The sequence below is a fragment of the Hypomesus transpacificus genome, chromosome 10 (assembly GCF_021917145.1).
Source record: "Hypomesus transpacificus isolate Combined female chromosome 10, fHypTra1, whole genome shotgun sequence".
In the NCBI taxonomy this organism is placed as follows: Eukaryota; Metazoa; Chordata; class Actinopteri; order Osmeriformes; family Osmeridae; genus Hypomesus; species Hypomesus transpacificus.
Genome location: NC_061069.1, coordinates 11,400,550 through 11,427,981, shown reverse-complemented (window position 1 = coordinate 11,427,981; position 27,432 = coordinate 11,400,550). Strand labels below are relative to the sequence as shown.

The window sequence follows — 27,432 nt, the reverse complement described above, 5'->3', positions numbered from 1 at the left end:
AAAGAGAGAGAGAGGGAGAGAAGAAAAGATAGAGGTCAGTTTGCTTAAACACTAACCACTTAAAGTTTCCCAAACTACAAGAAGGCTGTCACGTTGGCTTACAGAGCCGTATAAGTGTACAGTTGTCTGGAGTTAGACAAAAACAATGGGTGGGGTACTTACCTTTGTATCCAAGAACAGCCACTGCTATGGTGAGCAGGGCACACAGTACATACAGGAGTGCGATCGCAGCTCTCAAGGCCCAGTCATTCTTACACTTGGTGCATTCTGTGCCTTCTTGGATGCCTGCAATTACACACGACACAACATGGCTTCAACAAATTGTATTCCCAATTTACTTTTAGAAGGTACTGTACAGTGTGCTAACTTAACATTTTGTGAATAAACTGATTGTCTTTATACCACTGAAAGTAGAAAATAACCTTAGGAAATGTCTACCAGTGACAAAGAATGAAGTACATGTATAGGGCCACATAAGTATGACCAGGGTGTCAATTCAAATAATTCATACAAGCAAAAACATTTACTTTATGCTTGATGGAACTCCTTTTATTCACTTGCACACATGTTGACCACATGGTCGCTAAGGAGACCCAAAACTGACCAGAAAGGGGAGAGTCTCCATGACAAGCCATCTTAAAACTTGACTTGTTTAGTGACAGCACTGATCAATCAGATGTCACACAGGTTTAGTGGTCTAAAACTACTCCTTTTAGCACCCGGTCACAATGTAATGTAACACCTAGATTGAATCTAGGTTGATTCTTTCCTTGATTCCTCACTTCCTCTCTCCTTGCTTGATCTCAAAATCCATCGGTGGAAACAGTCCAAAGGTTCGTCTTTAACTGGACTGAAGGAGGCAAGGAGAAAAATTCAAGGAATTTACTTTTTAGATTTATTCCTTAATTCCACGGCCAGGAAATTTGCATGACTTCATGAAAACTGACCCAGTGGCCTCCTGAGAAGTGAGAGAGCAGATGTTGTACAAACAACAGACAATAACAGGCCCTTTTGTGGGTGAAACTGCCACTCTCGCAATCAGATTAGCCTTCAAAACATAAAGCTTATTAACAGAAATCCAACTAACTAGAAATGTAATTTCGACAAGAAATTGCCCACTGTAATCTTTTCAACACATTCCAAAAGTCTGTTTAGATTTCACAAATAAGTTACTAAGGTATTAGTTAATACTCTAACAGTACACAACTCAACAATGCCTTCAAAGGATAGGTCAACCTGACAACGTTTTTGAACTTGATTAGCTGCAACCCCCATGGCGATTGGCACATACATACCCCGCAGCATTCTGGGTAACTTGGTAAACAGCCCTCCTGAGGCAGTAGTTTCTCCTCCAGAGCGGCTCCAGACATTCCACAGCTGGCCTTACATCCCTGTTTGACTTCCTCCCCCTAATTGTATCAGAAACCTGGTTTTATCTCCAGATGGCCCCCTTGGCCAGCATTATTCTATAGCATAGCCTTTGAGGCATACATGTTGGGGCTGCCACTGAAAACACAGGCAGCTTCTCCACTCACTTGGGGGGGAGGGGAGGGGGGGGGGTTAGTAGGGTGGTGCCCTCTCGGCCTTGGACCTACACATCTGTGAAAACATCATGGCGGCTGCCCCAAAGGGGCACAGCTGTGGCCCCGGACATGAATAAGGAGGATGCCGGTGGCTCTGTGTATGGACTGAGGCTCCCATGTTGAGGCCAGAGTGGGGCTTGCCATCAGAGACCCCCCACCGTTTCCATCCACACACTGCTCACAGCCAGTCAAAGCCATCACAAGAACAACAAACACTGTAGCCCTCAGGTTTAGGGTCAAGAGCAGAGCGGACATGATATTACCACATATCTATCAGAGAGAGGAAGCCATTCCACAGTGAGAGTTGGAGTCAATCATGTGTTGGTAAATGAGTTATGTAACATTGTTTTTATTGTTCTTTCTGGGTCAATGAAACATGTCTCTGCTCACAGTCTGCTGACTGTGGTCACCTTAGCTTTTATTAGGTGCATCCAAAACAGGAAGTGAGTAATTTTTTAAAGTTTAAATATGTACTGTACTAAAAACTTTTAAGTAGGGACAACTGTATATTTTAGTCCTATACATAATATATATATTGTTAATATATATATATATATACTGAATATTTACATAAAAATCTGTATATAGTACTATATAGTACTATAGCCTTGTCACGTCAGTATTTGCAATTCCAAGTAAGCATCTGTATTACATCAACACGATTTAGGACTTTGGGTGAGCAAATTTAAGACACCCCTGAAAATAGTTCCTAAAGGGAGTCTTCAAAAAACCCAATATACCACACAGAGAAACCAGAAAGGAAATAAATGCACCTTCTCCCTATAGTGATATCCTGTTCTATGTAATGCACCTCGTCATTGGGTGTCAGGTCTCATACATTTACATTTAGTCATTTAGCAGACACTCTTATCCAGAGCGACTTACAATAAGTACAGGGACATTCCCCCCGAGGCAAGTAGGGTGAAGTGCCTTGCCCAAGGACACAACGTCATTTGGCTTGGCGGGGAATCGATCCGGCAACCTTCTGATTACTAGTCCGACTCCCTCACCGCTCAGCCATCTGACTCCCACGTTCATATTCATAAAAACATTGCAGCCTCCCGCAGTTTATGTGTAGAAAAAACCACAGTTCATAAACATGCTGACACGTATGTATCATGAGCTAACTGAAAACACACCGCTCCTAAACAAACTTCGACAAGAGGGGTGGAGGGTGGGGGGGGGGGGGGGGGGGGGGGGGGGGGGGGACAAACGACGACTGTGGTTGGAGTTCAGCCAGGATGTCCCAATCAACAAGCTGGAATCTGGCCAGACCATACCCAAGTGGTAAATAAATACCAGAAAGACTAGAAGGAGGTATGGTTGGGGAGCATGTATTCCACACATAGGCTGGCTAACCACACCAAATTCTCTGCTGCTCCCCCTCAAGAGAACAGGCTGCACACACCAGACATGGACAAATAGACCTGCCAAAGAAAGCATCATTATGGAACACTTGACACAGAGCCCACTGTCCTGGAAACAAGATCACTTGTGTGTTTTTGGTAACGTGAAGGTATGTTTAGCATATCTTTATGTTTGTGTTATGTGACCAGGTTTCCTCAAATTATTGTAAAATATGTGCTATATCTGCAGTGAAGGGTATTTATCTCTGGTTTTTGATTTTCCTAAATTAAATATGGTTAGAAGGTGTCAAATACAGTCTGGTAACTGAGGACAGTAAGTGGGAAGGAGTGAGTGAGAGAGTGAGAGTGAGAGTGAGAGTGAGAGAGAGAGAGAGAGAGAGAGAGAGAGAGAGAGAGAGAGAGAGAGAGAGAGAGAGAGAGAGAGAGAGAGAGAGAGAGAAACGAAAGAGAAAACTGTCTAAGAACCAAACTGGTCTATGTAAAACAGCTGTATTTCATTCGAACTCAGGAAGTCAGTCAAAGAAAATTCCTAGCTCTTTTTTTCCTCTTCTTATTCCATGTACCTGGAATAAGAATTGCCTACATGCCCAGTGTGGCAACTGGAAATTTCCATGGCAACACAAAGAAAGCTTGTACAGTGCACAGGTTTTTTTGTGTGAATGTGGCTCCGTAGTATACCAAAACTGGCAGTAAATTCCTTCTCTGTCAGACATGGTAACATTTTTATCAGCCATTTTACATTAAGGGCATGAACAACTTCGCCACCAAATTATGTAACGTGTTAACAGCTAGTTCTTCTCTTTTTTTTCTGTAAGATACACATTTTAAGTAGCATGTAAAGTTTAATTAGTTTTATTGCACTGTTCAAACAACTGCCATGTCATCACATATGTCTAGTACTGTGTTTGACTTTGTGTGTAATGGTCTCAACAAACCACAACAAAACAATAGTGCAATGTGGGCAGAACTACTGTATGGAAGAAACATAAGTAGTGTGGAAAAGTGGGTGTAGAAAAGTCTATCTATGAATCTAGCTGTCCGTCCATCCATCTATCTAACCACAACACCACTTGATGGAAGCTACCCCAGGTTGCAAGTTAAGTTGGTCCACATTGTGCTGAAGTGGATCAAACTTCACTAACTAATTTGACATTACCTCGAGCTTGTCAAAGCTCCGACCTAGACAGTCTGACTGTTTTCCCCATTATCAACAGCTGCTGCCCTGGTGTCTTCATATGGACTCCTAGAGTTATAATAACTACTCCTGGATTAACAATCCCCCACTGGAATTTTCACAAGTAAACACTCTCCATAAAGGAAGTAACCACTGAGACAAATTACTGAGCCATTAGGCCCCTTGAATTGCTGAGCTAGCTTAGCATGCAACGCTAACATTTCTTCCCCCCGTTGCTAACAGGTTTACAACACTTTCAATAAAGGCCGACCCTCGCAAGCATCTGGTGCTGATTAAAACCCTAGCTGAATCAAAGGATGCAAGCGAACATTCGATACATCGCTCTTTTCGTTCCAGGCATGTAAAGAACAAACATCTGAAATGTAAGATCTCTTTCAAGTTTTGAGTGGATCGCCGTCTTCGGAAAATTACTGTTTAGTTGACTCTTTCGCTGAGATGTGGAACACAAAAATGTGGCAGTGGTTAAAAGTGTGTGTGTGTGTTGAGCCTGTTAAGAGACCTAATGGATGTCTGTATAGTTGAGCATTGTAAGCCTTCTATAGGCTCTTGGTGCTGACTGCTGCACTTTGACGCCAGACCCAGCCGTTTGTCTGGGTCTTGGTAGCTAGACCGTGAGATAAGCACCATACAGTCATACAGACCAGCTCCATTAAGAAACAAGCTCGTGAGATCAACATCCACTCAATACGATTGAAGTCTTGAGTTTGGAAGTCTTTTGAGACTTATCTAAAAAGCACTCAGGTCATGCGATCTGAATTCGACCACGTCTTGGACTCAAGGCTGCTTTCTCAGTGCTTGTATGAACAGAACAGCCATCATTTAGAACTCTGTGTATTCCACTCGGTGTCCATCTGTGCACCAACTATGTTTCTCCCACATTCCTTCTGCTGCTCACCTGCCGTCCAACCCTGCCATCCAACCCTGCCGTCCAACCCTGCCGTCCAACCCTGCCATCCAACCCTAACGTCCAACCCTGCCATCCAACCCTGCCGTCCAACCCTGCCATCCAACCCTGCCATCCAACCCTGCCATCCAACCCTGCTGTCTAACCCTGCCATCCAACCCTGCCGTCCAACCCTGCCGTCCAACCCTGCCGTCCAACCCTGCCGTCCAACTCTGCCGTCCAACCCTGCCATCCAACCCTGCCGTTCAACCCTGCCGTCCAACTCTGCCGTCCAACCCTGCCGTCCATCCCTGCCGTCCAACCCTGCCATCCAACCCTGCCGTCCAACCCTGCCGTCCAACCCTGCCGTCCAACCCTGCCATCCAACCCTGCTGTCTAACCCTGCCATCCAACCCTGCCGTCCAACCCTGCCGTCCAACCCTGCCGTCCAACCCTGCCGTCCAACTCTGCCGTCCAACCCTGCCATCCAACCCTGCCGTTCAACCCTGCCGTCCAACTCTGCCGTCCAACCCTGCCGTCCATCCCTGCCGTCCAACCCTGCCATCCAACCCTGCCGTCCAACCCTGCCGTCCAACCCTGCCGTCCAACCCTGCCATCCAACCCTGCTGTCCAACCCTGCCGTCCAACCCTGCCGTCCAACTCTGCCGTCCAACCCTGCCGTCCAACCCTGCCGTCCAACCCTGCCGTCCAACCCTGCCGTTCAACCCTGCCGTCCAACCCTGCCGTCCAACCCTGCCGTCCATCCCTGCCGTCCAACCCTGCCGTCCAACCCTGCCATCCAACCCTGCCGTCCAACCCTGCCGTCCAACCCTGCCGTCCAACCCTGCCATCCAACCCTGCCTGGACGCTCTCCCAGGAAGCTGTTGCTTCTCTGACGACATCACGAGAAGGCAAAGCAGCTCCCCTCCGTTGGCTCGGTAACCGACACGTGCAAGTTATAAGTGATACTATTATGGGATGGAAGTCACGTGAAAAACGAAGAGACAGGGAGACAAACCGAGATGAGGGGACAGAAAAAGAGCTTGATTCTGTGGCCAGTACGAATATAATCCCTGACTGTTGAGCTCAGCAAGGATGAATTCGCAACGCTTTCAGGTCTAGACGTCGTCTTTGTAAGAAGCATATTCAACTTGTCATGAAAAGCTCTGTAACATGTTCAGTGTTATCTGAGTAATCCATCTTTCTTTTCCACGTTGGTAACATTTCATAGGGTCAGGATGTACTGTAAAGCTGCATTCAGGTCCAATGACGGGTTGAATCTTGAGCTGATTATGTCTTTTGGTTTTTACCCATCTGTGCATTGTTACAAGACGACAGACTATGACAAATAGATCATATATCTCCATTTGAAGAGCCAGACTTGAAAGTGTCTCATGACCAAAGCTGGCAGAAGTTGTGGTTAGAAGGTTTCGTAGGATATCACAAAATGTTTATTTTCCAGTCCGCAGTTTTCATTTCTCAAAATGTGTTATTAAGTTTGTTTTGCTATCATTATGAGACACTGTCTCTCTTCTGGTGCAACATATAACAAAGCTATTCCCAACATTTTACAGACTGGAACTGCTTTTGGTTGGCCCGCATGAGAAGTATTGGCAGGAGTTTTCCCATATTAATAATCCCCAAGACATGCTGTGAAGATCAAAGCTTGAAAAACACGTCCGTACTACAAGAGAGTAATATACTAAAACACGCTCATATTCTTTCAATCTTACTCCTATAAACCAGCACATAAATATTCCAAACGTATTTGATATGTGAGTAACATCTCACTCGACCGTACCTTTTATGCGGAAGTGATCATACCTCCCTCTGGCTATGACTCACTGCACTGGAAGAGCCAATTCTCCCAACATATCCTCTTCTGTTGTAATAGCAAAGTCCCAGTGCAGTGAAACTTAACTTAGATAAACACTCTGGGTTCAGTTTCAGCAGGGGGTCTTTGTTGCCATGGGCCTCATCAACACAAACAAATGTTATAAGGATTTAAACCCCCAAAAATTCACTCTTCATTCCAACATTTCTGTAATAGCTTTTTCTCCAACGATGCCTGACTAGCACATTGAATGATACTCCATGAAATGATTCATCCCTAAAAAACTTGACTCTTTCTCAGTAGGCCGCCGAACCATTGAAAGTTCAAAACAAAAGCGCTAGCTACCAATCCACGGTACCCCCGTGTGCGCTACTTGGGACTGTTGAAGATTCGCATAGCGCCGGCACCTGGACCCATGTCTCTCCTCCATTCAGTTGGGGATGAACTTTCAACGGGAAACACTCCCACCCCCCTCTGAGATCACCTCTTTCAGTTGGCGTAATTCATTTGCATGCACTGTGAAAAACACAGAGGCTATAAACTGTCTTTATTGGCCGACGTGTAGGGGAAAAGCTAAGACATACGCGAATAATATACATGCATGCCAACACACATACAGGCAACACAAGTGAGGGAGAGAGAGAAATAGAGGAAGAGAGAGATACAGAAGGAAAGAGAGTGAGAGAGAACGTATTAGGAAGAGTCCAGCTGACTTCTCCTACACACACTCTCCCTGGGTAATACTGGCCAACAGGCCTTTAAAACAGACCCCTGTGTTTACTTGAGTGAAAAACGATCTCAGGGATGTGAGCTACTGAGGTAAAGTGACTTATGGTTCTCCATTGTTGTCAAACCATCTGGTCCAGTAACACACAGTAGTATCACAAGAGGATAAACCAACACCTGAACTTGTCTTAACATAGTCCTAGATGTCACAGAATGTCCGTATTGAGTTCTAATGTGGTTCAGTGATTTATAGACTGGAACATGATTGCTCTAAAAAAAGGGCCATTGTAAATTACCTCTATGATGATAGAACACACATTTTAAATGGAACTGTTTCTGGTCTAGGATGTTTATGGCCGTCTAGGTGAAGTGCACATTGGGGGCTAGTAAAGACAGCATCTCTGTTGTACTGATGCGCCCAGCGGGTTCTATTTAAGAACCCAATCCCTTTGCAGCGATGTGATTGTGATGTCATTGTTGCTCAATAATCTATTTTTCCTCCACTTTTGGCAGCTCTGTGATTGTGAAACACAGATTTCAAGTCTGTAGTATTACATTCTGGAAAGAAATATGTAAATATATGAGGAGTTGGCACAATATTCTTGAGGTTTTATCATAACGGCAATTTTAAGGGTTCGGGTGACTTCCCAGAAGGCATTGTCAGACCCCTCTCAGAAACATAAAACACACATCATTTTTGGGGCATGTTCAGAATAACACCCAAAAAAACATTCTGGAACTTCAAATACAGGGTTTTGCTTCCTAATCTTGCCAGACCGCAACATCGTGCATACATAAAAAAAACATTTGAAAGCACTTTTAGTCAGACATACACAGACCAACCACTACTGTTGTGTAAGGAGAAGCTGTTGCTGAATGCATATAGGGCATCTGGTCCTGCCTGGTTCGTGTGGCCAGAACTGCTGGGTGGCCCACCACAGTGGTTAATACTTAGTCAGCAACACACATGCACACACACACACACACGTGCATAAACACACAGTTGGGTGCACACACACATATGAACATACACACACAAACTCATCCTTTCAAAAGGTCTGGTGACCAGTGTAAATTCTCCCTAGTAGTCCCGTACTCTCTTTCTTGTTATCTATTTTTCACTCTCATCCTCCAAACTCATAGCAATTGCTCATCGCCAGACACAGCCAGTAAACTCTCAGAGCCAGAGGGAACATCCAGCCTGTCAAGCCAGACCTCCTCAGCAGGATGAAAGCACACGCACTCCAGCCGTCGACAAGGAAACACCGCAGGGCCCGCTTATTCACTGGACCAAGTATGTTGCTTTATACACAACAAACCCTTCAAACTTTCTATATAATATGCCCTGACTAGAATATAGTAGATATAATACAAAGTACATATATAATACATAGTGTGGTACAAAGGCTTGTTCTATGGATGATGGTTTCTATGGTTTACTCCTTTTGACAAGTTGCGCAGTATGTCTACATTAAAGGAGAGGGAATAAATATAGGAACAAGATTGAATGGCATTTTGGCAGTTCTCCAGCGTAACCAAAGCATAAGTAACAAACACTGCCCTGTCCTTGCCACCTCCAAAAATGTCACAGTCAGTGCCTATGAACAGAGCAAAGAAAACACACTTTTCATTTTTGCTGTGTGTCTTTTTCTTCCAAGGACAGGAAGTGCAGAGTTGATCTTGGCTGTCCCCAGAGCTAAAAGACGTTCATTAATACATCAGGACAGGCAGAGCACTCCTCTTAGGGTGTATTTTATTGGGAGGGGGCTAAAAGAAATCGAGTTGGGCTAGTGTATCACTAGCATATGTGTTATTCTTGTGTCCCAGCCAATACCTGCAGAGAAGGGGAAGGCACATTGACAATCCATCATGAGAGACAGACACTGAACTGTACTGCTTGCTACACGGGTGCCGTTTAGTGGGCCAATGAATCCCTTGGGCACAGTCATATCATACACAGTCCAGAATCATATTGCACAATCAGGTCTATTATCAGGACTTGTCTATCCACGGTGACGTCTACAACATTTACCAGGCACTTCACATTCTCTCGGGACCGTCTTCAACTTGCTATCAAGGCAGATTCTATGGAGGTGATGGCAACAGCTGGAACAAGTCTTCATTTGGGAGCCACAGTGGCTGAAAACCCGACTCACTTTTTGGTCCGTAGCGTTTGGGGAGTAATAAAAATCAAGGTAGTGACCTACCCCCATCCTCCCTTCCACCAGACATTCACAGTAAACACAGTCGTTTCTACCGGTGCTGGGATAAGACAGAGACACTCGTCCTTATCAGCACCCTTCACTCGAATGTTATCTCTCAACTTCAGCTTGGAGGTTAAACGAGAGGGCTTAGAGTACGGGAACCCATGTGGTCGACCCAGGGTTGACCCATGGTTCCACCCCCCTCCCCCCTCCCCACTAACACCCTCAACAGAGCCCTCTTGGCATGTTCCGTGAGGCCCCCTGCAAGGAGGAAGTGATTTGTGCCCTGTCTTGGACAGATTTCACTGCTCTCATTGGCCGAACTGGGGAGGGACTCATCGTTCTCCAAAGTCAGTCTCATTCCTACAGATTACGAGGAAGCGGGGAAAGAGACATGGCATGTCTGGTGAGGATAAGGAGAGGCCATCATGAGAGAGACATCCATGAGAGAGACAACTGCTGGTAGAAAGAAAAAAAAAGGATGGGTTGTTGTGTTCCATTGTGTCATCGTTTTCTGTCTGTTTCCTTTCTTCCCACTTTACTGGAAACACAAGCATGTAATCTTTCATCAGATCATTAGAACACAAACTGCATGCATGCAGCCCCTAAGGGGGTGTTATAAGTAGGTATTCTGAAAACATTCTTCTCTGGTAATAAACTCCACTTAAATTAAAACCACTTGCTGTTTCTACCCCCAACTAGAAGTGAGGCAATGAATGCAACTTCTCAGCAAAAAAAACTAACACTCTGAATGACCCCCCCTAGAGATTAGAGAAAGAGATTTTAAGTACTGAAATGCTCTCAATCTTACATTAATTGCAATGTATAGTCACATGTTTTACTGGTTGCTGTAGAAAGTTATATTCCTTTGCTTGCACTCATTCATGAACCTAATGGAACAGCTTTTTCAGTCTATTGTTGGGCTCTGATTCCAAACAAACACAGCGGTAAACAAAACCCAGTCCAGCCTCTTAAGGCCTTTACTTGTCTCCCCTCCACCAGTGATATGATCATGTTTTGTAGAAGCACTCAGGGTCATAGTGCTCACTAGGAACTGTTGGAGACTAAGAACAAAAACAGATTGGTATGCCTCAAGCCCCCTGAAGGTACACTCAACTTCACTCTGAGTGAAAGCAGTTGCACCCCCCCCCCCCCCACCCCCCAAACACACCCCCACACCCCCTTAAAACTCCTCCACTTGAGGGAGTATTTTGAGGGGCCATTTTTCCCCATTAAGGGGGCCACCACCACTTCACCAAGCAGCTCCAGCCACCCCCCTTTCAGACATACACCAACACACACACACACACACACACACACACACACACATACACTCCTTATGGTTGTGCTGACACAGCAGGACCCAGGCATATACCCTGACTTCCATCCTCCTCCTCCTCCCAGAGCTCCCTCTCCTCTACCCATTCCTAAGTAACCTCTAAGAGTCCATGGGGTCTATTGCCTTCCACTAAATAAACCTTTTCCAAAATGGCCACAGGAAACAATTCAGCAGCTCCAAAGGTTCAGACATAATCTCTGAGGAATATTGGTTGTGAGCAGATGTTTAGCATAGCTCTTGCTTAGCCTCCCTATCTTCTCCCATTGAGTTTATAGTTCCTCCCTTCCTCCACAATAACTTTAAAACAACGGCAATGGTGTGATTATGTTTAAAACAATCCAGTGCTGCTACAACCATGTATGGGAGATGACAAGTTTACACTTTAGGGAGGGAGGGAGGTCGGCTATAAACACACACACGCACACGTTTAAATCCACTAAATCCACTGTGTAAGAAAACCTGTCCTCTCTCACGGTGTCAATGAGGTGTTGGCTGAGTGGTCCAGGTCACACACACGTGTAAGTGATTCTCACGACACAATGTAAAGTGCTTGTGTGTTAACACGGTCAGGTACTGAGCTGCACAGTATCTGCATGACATCCCTTCAAAAACACCTATTCATTTAAAGTGAATGTTTTTGCCATTTTAAGTCCAAATGTGGTTTTGAGTCAGACTACTTGAACATCATCACAAAACGCCAGCATATTCTCCTTAGACCAAAGTACCTTATTCCCCCCCCCCCCCCCCCCCCCCCCCCCCCCCGAGCACAAAATGATTGAACACAGAAAAGAGAGTATAAATCTCTTTTTTTCAGATTTGTTTTGATAGGTTTGGATATCACACTGTAGAGTGAAATCACAACAGAGTATTTATCATGGCTGCTAGGTTTGTCCTGCAACCGCCAAGATCACCCAAGGATGAAGCAGATTCCCCCCTCATTGCTTTTCACTGATGTTTAAAGGACATGAGAGAGAAATATTTTTTTGAAGACAAAAGCCAAGGTAAATACTGTATATCAGGATAATCTTACTGGTGGATCTTTACCCATCTAGGCCTGATAACAACAGGACGTAGAGGGTTGAACGGGTCAAAGTGGACTGATAACTGGGGGCCTTCTTTTGTCATTAGACATTGTACAGAACTTCCCAGGTTATGAGTGTTTTGAAAAGGTCATAGCATGAAGCAGGCCTAGTCACATAGAAACAATGCCTGCTACTCACCAAACCTCTTGTAGCCAAAGGACTGCACCTCCTCCTCATCAGCAAAATCGTCTGAGGGGAGAACGTAAACATGTTATGAGACAGTTATCAGACCGACACATCATGTGACTTATCAGACCGACACATCATCATCAACAGACTTCAAATGGCATAAAATGAAGACATGGCAAAATCATATATCTACAAAGTTTGTCAAATTCTTTTCAGATTATCGAAGATGTCTTGATCGATGCAGATGTTGAAAGACGATTTCAGACCACGTAACCACAAACCTTCGAGTCATATTGAGATGTTCATTTGCTAGATTTTACCAAGTGGATACACTGGATTGTTTTCTCAGAAATTCTTGTCTGGAAAACCGATAAATACACATTTCGAAACCCCCCCCCCCCCAAAAAAAAGTGTTTGTTTAAGAGTACTTTCCCTTTGTGGCATCTCTTTTTACACTAAAACAATATCTCTCACACATGAGGTTAAAAAAGGACTGTTTTGGAGGTTCTGGTTGGTTATAATGGCCTCATAGGGTCTGAGCTGAGGCCCCTTTCATGTGGCTGCCATGCTCGTGGGAAAGGACAGGGGTGACTTGCTGACAGTTCTCGATGTCATCGTCCATGGCCAGTGAAAATAAAGACAGACCACATGTCCCGGAGATCTCCAGACCACTGTTTGACATCCCAACCCTCGGTGGACAGGAGGAAGCTGTGAGAGTTTACGAACGTCCTAACGACCTCTGACGTCAGCACCACTTGAACCTGACGATGGGAATCCACATCAAGGTTCACTGTCTGAATTTCTAAAACCCTGGTCTGATCCAGTCTGCTGCTACCTTTCTGCATGACACACAGCCCATATTCATTTCAAACCACAGGTGGTTTGTCTGTGTGCTTTTCATGTTCGCTGTGAAACCTCCTATTTTAACAGCTGGTTTGTAGCAGACACAACACTGAGGATTGTGCGACTACAGATGACTATGGTTGTCCAGGCAACACACTACACAACTATAACAACTGTACTGCACAATTATAAACAATAAACATCCATAAACATACCACAAGTATAAACACTAAACAACTGTAAACACTACACTGTTATGTCAACTGTGCACACTCTTCATTCAGTTGTTTCCAGTTTATTTTCCATCTTATTGAAGCAAGAAGGAATCACAAGTATGCCTGACCATCTGAAAGCCATCTAAAGTTCACTAAGGTGACTAAAATAAGTCTAAATGTATAGATTGTTCAAAAAAATGTAAACTACTGATTTGTAGGCAATTGCATGGGCCTAAACTGGGGATAAACTATGAATTCTATTGAACAATGAACACTCTGGTTGTAGTTTCAGTCACTTCCACAAGGAGGCAGTCAAACAGAAAACCCCTCTGTTGTGAATAACGGTCTACTCACTAATCCATTAGAAGTGTAATGCCCGTTAGAGACCCGACCTATCACCTGCTGACAAAGAGTTCTGGTTTGAAAGTTGGAGGTGCTGATTTCATGATTCCCAAAGTGATATATGAGAAGTTGAATTCATCAGTTATAGACATGGAAATGTTTTGGAGCCAATTGCATGCTTGTGTCTGCCCAAGGTTTATGGTGGAGGAGGAGGAGGGGGGGGGGGGGTACACCTTGGCATCTGACCAATGTAACATGCTTTTGTAGATGTCTGTAATATCTATAAATGTAACATTTCAAAGGAATCTTTCTTCGTTTATAGTTTGGCTCGGTCTTGGCTCAGTCTGGTCTGAGTCTTATTTTTAGGGTTACATCAGTGTTTGGGAGTACAGTGGAGCTTTTCATTTCATTACATAAGACTGAGTCATTATTCCCACCATTGCTACCTTGCAAAATAAACGCCTTGGGTTTTAATTCAGTAATCAAATTCATCACATCTGATGGTAAAATGTATTGTTTACATTAGTGATGTGCTGGTAATTTGCCAATTGTTTTTATTGTACAGTCACCCGAAAGCAGCATTCTAGCCTACTTACTTACGCCTTAAATGTAAATGTTTGATGTGCTGTAGCCAGATTCAATATTCGAATATCAAAACCAAATCACCACGAGCGGCTAATTGTATCCAGATGTACGACACGCACACGCAAGTTCTACACATCCCTCCTGTCTCAGTGAGAAGAAAGAGAGTGTAGATAACCTAAAACTATATGTTTAATTAAAAAAACATATTGAACAAGTCGGTGAAATCCACTACACCAACAGTTCCATCATCAACATTGCAATGTATTTGTTGCTGACAACCTAGTATTTGCATTATGTCATGCTACATACCTTTCATTGTGTTCAACAATACTGAAGAGTTGCTAAACGAAGCCGACGTTTGAAGTCACATCCACTGCATTGCAATAATTGCATTGGCTCAAAATTTCAATTGTGCGCCACTGCACTTCGACCGATTAATACCGTCGGACACCAAACCTGCAAAAATGTGATAACTTCACATGTCCATCTGGAACAATGGTGATGGGGAACCCTCTTTGTTGACCTTAGTGAAATGTTCAAGGGCTGAGTTTCAGTTAGTGTATAAAGTTGACGAAATCAAGAAACTCGTATTCCAAAGTAAGTTGCGAATTGTGCCCAACTTGCACTTTACCTCAAAGTAAAGAAAGTTGGGAAAGTGCTGAAGTGAGGATGTTCTCTGTCTTGCGCACTGGCACACTGTAACCGGAGAAACAAAAAACTTCACAAAATTTGAGAGGAAGTTGAGCGCCCGCAGGGTTTAGGAAAGACCACGTGCTTTCTACATCTGCGCGCTCCCGAACCAGGTTGTTTCTGTGCAGGAGGAACACCAGGTACAACCTACTGTGTGTGTGCCTTGACATCACACAATACACTGTCAACGATTAAGTTATCCGATTGACTTCAGTTCTTCAGGTCTACTCCTTAAATGCATTGGAACTCGCACCCCGGCCCCCCTGTTGCGACGTTCTATTGCACAATTTGTACAGACAATATGACTCCGTTAAAATTGAGAACCATGCATATTAATTAATAAACTTTGTCTAATCATCAAAGCGAAATGAATCACGCACATGGCAACAGATGACTGTGTGTGCGTGCGTGTGTGTATTCTTGGAGGGGGGCGGTAGATTTACATCAACCCTCTCATTTTATCTCAAAAAGTAATAGGTCAGCTGTTTATAGAATCGCACTTATTCGTATCGTATGGAATTTATATGTACAATTTCAAACGTTGTTTCATGGACGCTGTTCCACAAGCTCATTGTTTTTGCCAAATCCCAACTGTTTTTATCCTCGACATCTGTTGTTAGCTAAAACACAACAACATTTGCCAAGTACATTTTTTTATCTCTATTGGATTCGCTGTCACGTTTCCCCAAAATAACCTATTACTCATTCCCTGCTGGCTCCAATTAGGCTAACTTTCTTTTTAACTCAGCCTTTCTTTCTTTTACTTTCTGCACACTTCTGATGTAAACAATGTCCAATGGAAGTGGACAATGACCAAATCAGTATTTACAGATGTTAGACAATCTTAGAGAAACTCATAGATTCAGTAGACGCTCCTCTCAAACCCATTAGTTCCCAGACAGTAACTTTCCTATCATCCCATGTTCTGCTGTTCACTAGACAGCTTGTATCTGACACCTGTTGATCTCTTCACACTAGTTCCATGGCCTTTGATCACACATCCTGGACTTATTATGGACCAGCAACACCTTGAAGGCATTCATTATGCCCTTTGAAACAAAGACCTCAGAACACATCACTGAATGACCTGGGACAGCAGCTGTATTCAACTTCTAAATATATGAGACATAATTATGTACTGTAAATGCATGCCACCTTGGATAAAATGCATCTGCTAAATGGTTGAAATGTATTGACCCTGTAATATCAATGTATATTAGTGCCTTCTCTCATCCGTAACAGTTACAGAGGGAAGCTTTTACGGATGATCCTCCAGGACTGGGTTCGGGCATGGGAACCCAAGGGAGATCAGCCAGGGGTGCGGATGATGAAAACCAGGTGTGAAAGGGCTTGGGTACCTGGGCACTGAGGTGGGGCTGCTGCTGATGATGAGACTGGCTGGTTGTGATTACCAGGCGAAGAGGAACACATTTTCAGGGTCAGCAGATGTAAAGGAGGGCACACTTTTATAGCAAGTCATCTCACCTCCGGGGAGCAGAGGGGCTGAGGAACTAGCTGACCCTGCTTCACATTCCACCAGAAAGGATTACGCCAAACAAGAGAGACCACGACTGAAGGGCAGTGTGTTGTTCATGTGGTGACGGGTGATGGTGTTCATCAAGTGATTGGGAAATGTTTACTGTTCATGCTGAAGGTATCCCTGACCATCATCATCTACCTCAGGATGGCCACACTAGGCAATGTTTTCTTCTAATACTACCCCCTTTGATATCAATTCTAGGGTCTTATGGTAAATTGTATTATATGAAATCTAAGTTAATATCAAGTTCCTATCTGCTTGGCCATATGCAAAACAAAGGCCTGCCTGTCTGTTTGGATTAGTCATCACCTGCCAAAGTCAGTAATTGGATGAGGGAATGGTAGAGACAGCATAAATAGAAGGCTTCAGACAAAGATAACCACACAGCCACTCTTCCACCTTAGTTCACCAGCAGACACAAGCGCCTTCAGTCCTCGAAAGGTGAGTTATCTTATCGTGTCTGGAGAAATTGTATTTGTATTTTCTGTCTGATTGTGTATCTATTCTTTCTCATATACGTGTATATAAATCTATTACGTGTACATCACTTCCTAACTTAACAGTTACTGAGTCGCTTGTAGTAAACCTGTAGAAGTTGAGGTCATGTTTATATTTATTTAAAGAGTAAAGAAACCAATATAAATGTTTCTCTTGTATCTGACATTATGACCTTAGTTCACGACGATCTCATAACTGTGTTGGTTTATACTTCTAAAGCTTTCTAAATGCCTATTGCATAATGTGAACCTAGGCGCCTGTGAAATAGCCACCATTTTATGTAGCTAAGGTTATTGTTTGTAGTCCAAATGCAAGCTTCTTAAAAGGATGTCAGCATTGTTATGGTTCGATCGGCTCTACCTTCAAATTGAATTGAACAAACGCTGTCATGACATACGGCATGAGGAAAAACAAAGGACAACATCACCGATTTAAGCCCTTAATACAATAAGACTGTTGACAAGGATTATAGAGGAACCCCATCTTAAAACAAGCGGATGTAATTATGTGATGCAATAGGCCCTGAAGTAGGGCATTTTCATGGTTTTCAGATGACTGGTTCGTTTGACAGGGGAACCCAAGGGCAGCTTGTGGTGTTGTTGTGTGGTTTTTGAGCTATTGGTGGTCATTAACCATGGTCACTTTGTGTTACACAGTTCTGTAACACCAGACGGCCTACAACCAAGTTTTCAAGTGTTAAAATGCTTTACCTCACGCTGTCCTTTGTTAACCTGACATCTGGTGCTGTAGGTGTCCTGAAGGAGACTTTGTGGACACACTAGTTGTAAGTCATGGCATATGGGAGAATAGCACAAAGGGTGAGGGTCTTTAAGGGCTGAAAAATAGATCAGTTTTCCACTCAATCTGTTTTCCACCTCCTGATCCTACAAAGCACATGTGACGCAGCAACAAGTTCTCTTCCCAACAGGATCGAAGCACCACCCTGTGTTGGTTTAAGGATGTTCTCTGTGTCCTTGTTGTTTACCAACCTGCTTAAGTTGAAATCCTCTTAACCTTTAGCCTTAAGATTAGATCACACCGCTTGTGTGATTGTTTGTATGTATTTACAGATCTGTAAACAGCATGTGTCCGTGTCAGATTACAACATCATTTTTGCAATAAAACATAGCTAATTCGCATATTTTATAAATGTGGTATGTTACTTAACTAACATTGAATAGTTCAGTTTGTGTTGTTCATGGCTTGTCTTGTCTGTCTTCTCCTTCCAACATAGTCTTTCCTAAGTGAGACTGAGACATCCGTCCTAAAGATGAGGTTCGTGTTTGGCTGGGCTGTGTTGGTGGTGACCCTGGGGGTCCTTCACTGTACCCCAGAGGACCTGCCAACAGGCATATCAGAGGACACCCTAAAAAGTGAGAGACCAAGCACATTTCACCTTCATACAAAACGATGCAAAGTATATCTCATCTTCAAAACCTTGGAATAGAATGTTTAGGCAAGTAGGGTGAAGTACCTTGCCCAAGGACACAATGTCATTTTGTCATCGAATCGGCAACCTTCTGATTAATAGCCCGATTCCCTAACCGCTCAGCCATCTGACCCCACGCTGTTTGAAAGCACGTTCAAGCTTCTGTCCTCTTTCTTTAACAGAGCTTTCTCTAGATGGAGAGAAGCTGGTGGATGAAGAAGTGAGGAAAGCGCTTCATGGAGTCAAGCAGATGAAGGAGATCATGGTGAAGAACGAGGAGAAGCATGAGCACCTGATGAAGTCTCTCCGACACAGCAACGACAAGAAGAAGGTAATTTTAGCGGCATTGTATCACCTATGTACATTTAGTTGTAATCTGGGAGTTTTATACTCACCAGCCCAACCTCTCTTATCAAACTAACCTCTAACAGCATCCAAACGCACACAACTGACTGTCGATCAGAGGAGATAAGGCTAAGGTGAATGAGACGCGTATCTATCCTACGGTATCAAAAACTAAAGTTGTTTTTCCTCTTGCGACCACCAGGGGGCGTCCGAGCTGACCCAGGAGGTGACGGAGAAGCTAGAAGAGGCTGAGGAACAGTGTAAGATCTCCCTCCAGTCTGAATGGGAAGAGTGTCGGCCGTGCCTGGAGGACGCGTGCAAGACCTTCTACACCTCCACCTGCCGCAGAGGATTCTCTACTTTCCGTGTCAAGGTACAGACACACTGCCCAGAGTCTTCCAGGACTCCTGCCAAAGCCCTCAGGGTTTCCCGCAGCACTTTTCAGTTAAGGCGGCCGCCTAAGCAACATACGCCTGCCGCCTTAACTAAGTCGCCAAAAAAAGATAAAACCTTCGACCCCCCCGGTCTGACGGCAAACGCCACCCTACCACCTTAACTAACACCCTTCTGCGGGAAACCCTGGCCCCTGAATATTGACATCCTGCCTTCTAGTGAAGACTTGACTCGAGTCAATGAGAATCAATGAGATGCTGCATAATAATGCAAACTGTTTGTGTGTCTCAAACACATGTAATACAAAACAGTATAACACAGTGAGGGTAAAACATACTGAACTAATCTAGTCATGCACAGTTAAACCAGCGACAGCTTACTTGAACCCTGGCCCTTTCCAAACACAATCCCACAATCCTCGTCTCCAGGTGGAGAACTTCTTCCGTAGGGTTTCCTCTCGCTTCAGCCCCCGGGAGCAGCGTCCCCTAGTGGTGGAAGGCAGCGTGGACGACGTGGTGGTGAATCAGAGCTCAGAGAACTCAGACGTGGAGGTGGTCCGCATCGAGGACTCTTTCAGCCGCCTGCTCACCAAGGTGACCTCCCTGTTTAACCGCAGCAGGGTGCTGGTCTCCCGCATCCAGAACAAGCTGGACTCGGCTCTGCAGAAGGCCTTCTCTCCCAAGCTCAAGGACCAGGTGAAGCCCACTGAGGACCCCTTCTCCCCGGACCGCGACTCTGCCTTCCTCAAGGGAGTGGGCCTGGAGGAGGTCCTGGACTCTTTCTTTGACTTTGGGAAGAGCGTCGTGGAGGAGTTTGGGGCGGTGGTCACCCAGGTGTTCGATGACCTGCATGATGCTGTGGAGGAGGAGTCTAAGAAAGGTGAGGACGACATGATTGGATAGTGAGCTCTTATCGCAACATTTCTGTAGACTTGGTACAAGTTTAATGTGGTGCATTTCTGGGAGTAAGGAGTCGTGACTTGTGATGATGTCCTTCTTGCAGAGAAGGACTTGTTTCCCCGCTTCCTGCAGAACAGGAAGTTGTGCAGAGACCTCCGCAGACAGACCTCAGAGTGCTGGCAGCTGCAGAACCAGTGTGAGGCCTGCCAAGGAGCCTTGCTCACAGGTGAGACTTGGACACACACACACACACACACACACACACACTGTGGTAACCACTGAAACGATCCGAGTGGAGGCGCATATACCTCAAGGGCACGAGAGGCAGAGGCAGGTTAGCACACGTTAATTGACTATCACAGGGAAAATATTAATAATAAAAGAGCCCTGGCACACATGCCGATTTGACAGTGGGATCGTCCTAAGCTCTTACAGTTAGCGAGAACGCGCCTCCGTGAGTCTGTACGGGTGAAGATTGTAATTGAGGACTAGTAGGGCCTCCACACACACGCACCTGCTATCTTACCCCCCTGCTCCTCTGCCAGAGTGTCCCAGCGTGCGGGAGCTGCACGTGGAGCTGGATGAGGTGTCTCAGTTGCTGGAGGTTTCCAAGGAGCAGTATGACGAGATCCTGGGCATCGTGCAGCGCCACACCGAGGACACGGTCAGCTGGCTCTCCAACATGGACACTGAGTTCAGCTGGGTGGCCGAGCTAGCCGACAGCACCAACATGCCCAAGAGTCTGTTCCGCATCACCACGGTGAGAGAGATTCTGAGATTGTTGAATAGGCAAAACAGACTAAGATGCCGGTGAATCTGATGTCACAATGGCGATGTAGAGGATAGTTTGACGTTGACGGCGTCATCAATTTCTAAGCATTACATTCTCCAGGTGTCCCAGACCAGCGATGGAGACAACGCTCTCAAAGCAGACACCAAGGTGGAGGTGAACATCCTGAACTCTCCCTCCCTCATCCTCACCGTCCCTGCAGAGATCAAGCTTCAGGACCCGACCTTCATCCAGTACGTCACCCAGGAGGCCCTGGGCATGTACAAGCAGATGGTCCGGTAAGGCTCCAATCATGACTTCTAGTAATACTAACCTGGGGAGTTCACTGATACAAGTTCCTGATGAGCTGCTTGGTAAAGACTGGGGAAAGAGGCTGAATCTTTTGAATTGCCTAAGTTTGTTTGTTACACTGACTTTTAACATCATTTATTTTATTTTTTTTACCTTGCTTACTGAAATTGTTTGTCTTTGTAGGCATGAGGATGAGTAAGGCAGAGGGAGGAGTTATGTGATGGAAGAGTCATGTGATGGAGGCCACGGTCCATGTCATGTCCTAGTTTGTGGACGTCTTTTCAAGTGGTAGCCTAAGCACAACGTAAACATTATACTCTGTTCAATATTTATTTTCTAGATTAAATGTATAAATGGATGAAACACTGTTCATATTATATTAAGTTAAATGTAAACTTGAACCAAATTACCTTAAAAATGTTGTCTTATTGCATGTTGTACAGTACAAGACATTCCAATAAAACTATTTATTCCATAACCTGAGTAGGCCTACTATTCTAGCAGTATTCCTTAAATGTTTATAGTGGTATTTTACAGAAACATAGCTAACCACCTTTATAAAAATGTTTTTATTTTTGACTGTACAAATTCATCAGATTAGTAATTCTATTGACAATTTCCTGTTACAGTTTTCATTCACACAGGTCCTGCTTCTCATTCTGACAACACATACAGTTGTTTCCGGATATGTAAAAAGAACAAGACAGGTTTTCACACTTTTCCAAAGTTCTCACCATAACCACAATGACAAAATTACTACCATAAGAAGTTATTTACCTCATCACAAATCTCCATGTAGACTGACCACAGACTTCCCTGGGGAAACCGAACCAAGGACTCCAAACAAATTCAGAGAACATGAACTTAACGCTACTGGACAAAAGCTGAGAAAACTGAGAAGTGCCCCTCCTGTCGGACTCAACGGAAAGTCAACATTTGACAGAGCCCTAACTCAAAGTGAATAAACCAGCCTGTGTTTGGGTAGACATTACCCTGCCATAGCCCTTTGTCAAGATACTTTGCATAGATGTATTATGTATAACACCAGCCACCAGAAATATTTCAGTTTTTACTGCCCCAGTTTAACAGACTGCTCGAATATAGAATTCCAGACTATTATATCTTTGGATCAGTAAACATTAAACTCTGGGAACCAGGAGAATGTCAATGAATAGGACTGTAGTGTGCACTGTGCATGAATCTTTAGTGAACTGCAGGGGGCGATCTTGACATTAATATACATATCACAAAGCAACCAAAAACAGCTGGCTCAATGATTTAAAGTTTTTTTTTAAACATTTATGTTAATGCACCCACAAACACTGGTGTTGTTTTTCACCTGCGGCTTAAGTTTTATTAAAACTGTTGCTAAGAGACCAGGTGGATGGGGTGGCTAACAACATGTGGAGTTACACCATTAGTACAAGATGAGAAAAAGAAACACTATTAATATAACATTCATTCACATGCAGTGTATTGTCATCCCATCAAATTTTGCAGTGGACTAAAAATTACCGTTGGCTCAAAAACATTTATAAAACATTGCAGAAACATTTCGGTATTGGCCATCAGGGGATTATCAAAAAACGACTTATGCAATATGGTTTCAAGACAATTGATCCTTACCCTTAAAATAAAACAATAAAATCTCGGTAAAACCACAATCTGCCATTCAGGTCACCTCATATAAAAGAAACGTACCAACATAAAAATCACTTACAATTTTCTTTCTGTTTAACAAAACAATTTTTTACCTGTTGCTGCCTGTCACTGTACTCCCACACATTCTTCATAACACACTGAAGGTCCTTGGGTCATTGGATCCTTCTTCACTCTTGACTTAGCTCACGCTTTAAGATTCATCAACCACAGTTCTTGGTCACTTTAATTCAAAGTACTACCCAACTAAAATAAGACAAATCATTGCTGTACATATGGTAAGCTTGAATAAAAAAAAAATCCCCAAAGTAAAATGAAATGTAATTGAGAAAAATTGCAAAATAATTGGAAAACAAAGCACCCCCCCCAAAAGAAAACTAATCAAAACAAGTGTGCAACTGACGACAAAGCTACCAGCTGAGACTGAATTGCTCAGAGAAACACCAACTGCTCTCTCAGAACAAAGTGGATAACAAGGGAGTTTGGATTCCACCTGGGACTTTAAAGTACCCGTCCCCAAGACTTCTCCCTCCCATCCAGGCACACTGACGCAGCCTAGGCAACCCACAACAGGTCAAGGTCATGTGCAGAGGGAAACAGAGAAAGGGAACGTTCATAAATACTGGGAGCGACTCTCACAAGCCATCTTTCAACTGGGTCGACTGACAAGATTGCCAGTGTGGTTCTGGAGTCTGGTGCTTCTGCAGTCGTCTACAACTCCTTAGCCATGTAGCATCTCCCTTGGCAAGCCGACACTGTGGCTCTACATGGTGCCAAAGCAGGGGGGGGGGGGTGAGGGGGAGGAGGGGTCCCTGGTTTCAAATCCCTACAGATGAATCCTTGACTGGGTACTGTGGCTCTCGATTGTGCCCGAGGGGTCGGTAGTTCCACTCCAATGCCGGTCTGGTGGTGGGTGCCGGGTGGACGGCGGCAAGGCCAGGGCCCCTACAGGTTGTCCCCGGGCTGGTACTGTGGCTCCGTGGCTGTGAAGTAGTCCTCCAGGAAGGACTGCAGGTACTCGAAGGTGGGCCTCTCGTCGGCCTCCTTCTTCCAGCACACCCTCATCATCTCGTGGAGGGACTCGGGGCAGCCTGTTGGGCAGGGCATGCGGTAGCCCCTCTCCACCTGCTCCAGAACTTCCCGGTTCACCATGCCTAGGGACAGACGGAGGGGACAGTCACAAACAGAACCAGGAAGCACAACCAGGAAGCAGAACCAGGAAGCAGAAACTCTGGTTTCCACAAGCTCAGCTGCAGGGCTGTTTTACTAGAACATGCCCAGTTAGAATGTCCAACCCTAATTACAAGCATGTGTTCCTAAGTAAATTGAGGAGAATACCATGACATTCTATCCTATCAAAACCGGACTGGACATATGGTTGTGTATCTATAAATGCCAGTGGTCTGGCAGTAAGCCTGAAAAAATCTCTTACAATCTCGCCAGTTCAGCTGAACAAACTGTGTGTGAGCGTGTGTGTGTGTGTGTGTGTGTAGTTGTTGCCCGTCTCCCAGGACCCTCTCTAGTCCAGTACAGAATGACAGTCCTTGTGAACCCAGTGACAGAGCAGCTAGCTATCACTAGCGTTCCCTCGGGAGTCAGCCTGCAGCTAAAAGGGGTTGTGACAGAGAAAGAGTGGTAACGACACAACCATATCCATTACCCCCATTTCGCTCTCTCCCGCCTTCTCTCTCTCCCCCTTGCCCCTTTTTTCCCCTCAATCTCTCCCCCCCTTCCCCCCTTCTCTCTCTCTTTCTCTCTCTCTCCCCCCCTTCCCCCATTCGCTCTTTCTCTCTCCCCCTTGCCCCCCCTTCTTCCTCCTTCACTCTCTCTCCCCCATGCCCCCCTTCTCCGTCCTTCACTCTTCCTCCCCCCATCCTTCTCTCTCTCTGGGGACCACAGGGATCCAATTCTCTCACACTGCCTGAAAGCGGAGAAGGGCTTCAGACAACTGTTGGTTGATGTGTCTGAGAGCGTGTGCTTTTATTCCATGTGAGAACTGTTGATAGGTTGGCATGGTCTAGGTCTCAGCATGGATGATTTATTTAAAGAACATGAGTCATCCATCCATAAATAAACGACACGAGAGGGGACAGATTTTGTTTGTTTTCAATGAATGTGTTCATGTGGGCCTCAGTGGGCCTCAATGCAGAATGCCTCTGATGGCTCTCATACACTAATAATAATCCCACAAATCGAACTTGTGTCATCAGCAAGAGAGGTAACGAGAGTCTTTAAAAGCTCCATGAATCAAACCTCCAAGACCAGGGGGGGCTCGAGCCCACCCCCATTACCGGATATGGAGCGCCCCTCTCACACCAAAGAGCTTACCAGCCAATCAGAAGAGCCCACAGAGGGCAGATGGCAAAACCCTCATAGACCGGGGGCGTGTTCCATTCATAAAAACACCCTCCACAAGCCCTTTCCACACCTCTCAGCGGGTCAGATGGGAGCGGAGTGGAGTGAGATGTTATCAACAGGGCGGAGGAGAGCAGGAAAAGTGCCTGTTATGCTTCGCTGACCCCGGGGTCTCCAAAACAGGAAGTGATTTAGGACACAGGGAAGGGGGCTGCTTTTTGGAATGGAATGCAGCCCTGAAGACTGAGTCTGCCAGATGGTTCTAATCAGGGCCTGTCTCTGGATTCATGTCAAGACAGTCCCCCCCCCGCAGTATCCCACTGACCCAGCAGGGGGCAGGGGTGAGGTGACACAGGTGGCAGGAGCCAAACCACACACAGGAAGATACCTTTTTCACGTTACCAAGGGCCATCTGTGTTGACTGAATCTCCTATTCCCTTTTCCAGTCCTAAAGACAGCAGGTTTGACAGGTTGTGGTGGTGGAACACCGCCCCGTATGGACACCACGGTGTCTCTGCCTGTGTTTACCTGGGTAGGGCACCCTCCCCTTGGTGACCAGCTCGGTGAGCAGGATGCCGAAGGACCACACGTCAGACTTGATGGTGAACTTGCCGTACAGCGCTGCCTCAGGAGCGGTCCACTTGATGGGGAACTTGGCTCCTGCAGGGGGGCCAAAACACAGACGCTGACCAACCTGTATGAACAGCCTGGTACTCTTACTTATGCTATTATATGCAGCAATTGCGATAGATATATGTCTATCTATATTGTGCTATTTAGCACACTTTTATCAAAAGTGATGAAGAGGTGGTTGGGGATTTGAACCTGTGATCTTTTGTCATATGTGAAGCCCTCACTGACACTGCTTGTAAAAAGGGCTATTTGATTTCATCTGCAGTCAATTTCTCGATACCACACAGCTAGTAAGTGTCTTTGTGTTTAATGAGGACCCACCGGGTGAGGAACATGAGACCCTGCAGATGCACGTGGTGCATGTGTGACAGGCGTGCGTGGGACAGGAGCCAGGGAAGCTCACCTTGTCTGGCCGTGTACTCGTTGTCCTCGATCAGCCTAGCCAGACCAAAGTCAGCGATCTTGCACACCAGATTGTCTGCCACCAGGATGTTGGCCGCTCGCAGGTCTCGGTGGATGTAGTTCATCCTCTCGATAAAGGCCATGCCGTCTGCAATCTGGGCCAGGGCAGGGCACACACACACACACACACACACACACCACACACACACACACACACACAGACACACACACACAGGGAGGGACAGGGACTGTGTTAAGCTGCACCAGGAGATGATTGGACTGAGCAAGCCTCCAAATGTCACAGGGCTCACTTTAAGCAAGGGTTTCCTGCTCCTGGTCAATGTTTTTCTGAGTCAAAGTCCAATTTTTTCTCTGAGAAGCTTCTGGTCTCAAGATAAAAAAAATCCAGTTTGGTGTAGAGTGACAGTCAGCTGTGTGTGTGTGTGACTGGTGTGGATGGGACTGTGTGTGTGTGGCTGGTGTGGATGGAACTGTGTGTGTGTGTGTGTGTGTGGATGGGACTGTGTGTGTGTGTGTGGATGGTGTGACTGGGACTGGCATGTTGATGTGGGAGCTGCAAAAGCTCTGGAAGCCTGACAACATCTCAAACACTTTTCTATTCTGCTGAGAGCGAGAGAGCGAGCATTAAGTGCTCATTGTGCGGTTGACATCCTAGCTGTTAGCGTCCCCCGAGGAGTGCTGTTTAAGTGCTGCAGGCAATAAGCAGGAAAGTAGGAAGAGCGGCGCACACAGGGGGTGTGTGAGAGCGTGTGTGTGTGTGTGTGTGATGTGTAAAGATGTCAACCCCAATATCAAATAAATATGACAGCCATACGGGCAACTGTGACTGACTCACAGACGGCACCAGCAAGCCTGACACACACACACACTGCATGTAACCTGTCAGCTGTATTTAGAGTTGCTCTAAGCTCCTCCAGCAGTGAGCTGAGTTTACCTGCGCAGCCATGTCCACCAGCTGGGGCAGCTTGAGGAATTTACCATCTCCTTCCTTCAGGAAATCCAGCAAACTCCCTGCAAGAACGACACGGCAGAAAACACTCAAGGAGGGAAATTCCAATCCATACTGAGCTATTACGGATATCATTTCTGGATAGGTCGATGGATTGTTATGTTTCTCATTAAATATCAGGCCAACCACGCGAACCATGGATGGTGTGTGT

General features: G+C 45.3%; 3 protein-coding genes across 3 annotated transcripts in view; 1 reads left to right on the top strand and 2 right to left on the bottom strand.

The window, feature by feature from the left end:
- Positions 1–15,133, bottom strand: part of LOC124472464 (collectin-12-like) — a 30,045-nt gene extending 14,912 nt beyond the window's left edge. Inside the window, 3 exon segments of the mRNA XM_047027314.1 lie at positions 163–285; positions 12,352–12,402; positions 14,637–15,133. Of these exon segments, the coding sequence (XP_046883270.1) occupies positions 163–285; positions 12,352–12,402; positions 14,637–14,643 (181 nt within the window). The 5' untranslated portion in view covers positions 14,644–15,133.
- A 3,169-nt stretch (positions 15,134–18,302) lies between these two features.
- clul1 (clusterin-like 1 (retinal)) lies at positions 18,303–22,490 on the top strand. Its single transcript, XM_047027308.1, has 8 exons — positions 18,303–18,428; positions 18,667–18,815; positions 19,032–19,202; positions 19,651–20,101; positions 20,225–20,347; positions 20,667–20,881; positions 21,014–21,189; positions 21,386–22,490. The coding sequence occupies exons 1-8, from the start codon at positions 18,326–18,328 to the stop codon at positions 21,399–21,401; spliced, it is 1,404 nt and encodes a 467-aa protein (XP_046883264.1). The 5' UTR covers positions 18,303–18,325; the 3' UTR covers positions 21,402–22,490.
- Positions 21,753–27,432, bottom strand: part of yes1 (YES proto-oncogene 1, Src family tyrosine kinase) — a 19,449-nt gene continuing 13,769 nt past the window's right edge. The window contains exons 9-12 of the mRNA XM_047027306.1: positions 27,207–27,283; positions 26,253–26,406; positions 25,745–25,876; positions 21,753–24,015 (exon numbers count right to left, since the gene is read on the bottom strand). Coding sequence (XP_046883262.1) covers positions 23,807–24,015; positions 25,745–25,876; positions 26,253–26,406; positions 27,207–27,283 — 572 coding nt within the window. The 3' untranslated portion in view covers positions 21,753–23,806. The remainder of the gene's footprint in view (positions 24,016–25,744; positions 25,877–26,252; positions 26,407–27,206; positions 27,284–27,432) is intronic.

Coding starts and splice junctions, on each gene's coding strand:
- clul1 (XM_047027308.1), top strand. CDS start 18,326: ATGAGGTTCGTGTTTGGCTGGGCTGTGTTGGTGGTGACCCTGGGGGTC. Junction 18,816..19,031: donor ACAGCAACGACAAGAAGAAG/GTAATTTTAGCG, acceptor TGCGACCACCAG/GGGGCGTCCGAGCTGACCCA. Junction 20,102..20,224: donor GGAGGAGGAGTCTAAGAAAG/GTGAGGACGACA, acceptor TCCTTCTTGCAG/AGAAGGACTTGTTTCCCCGC.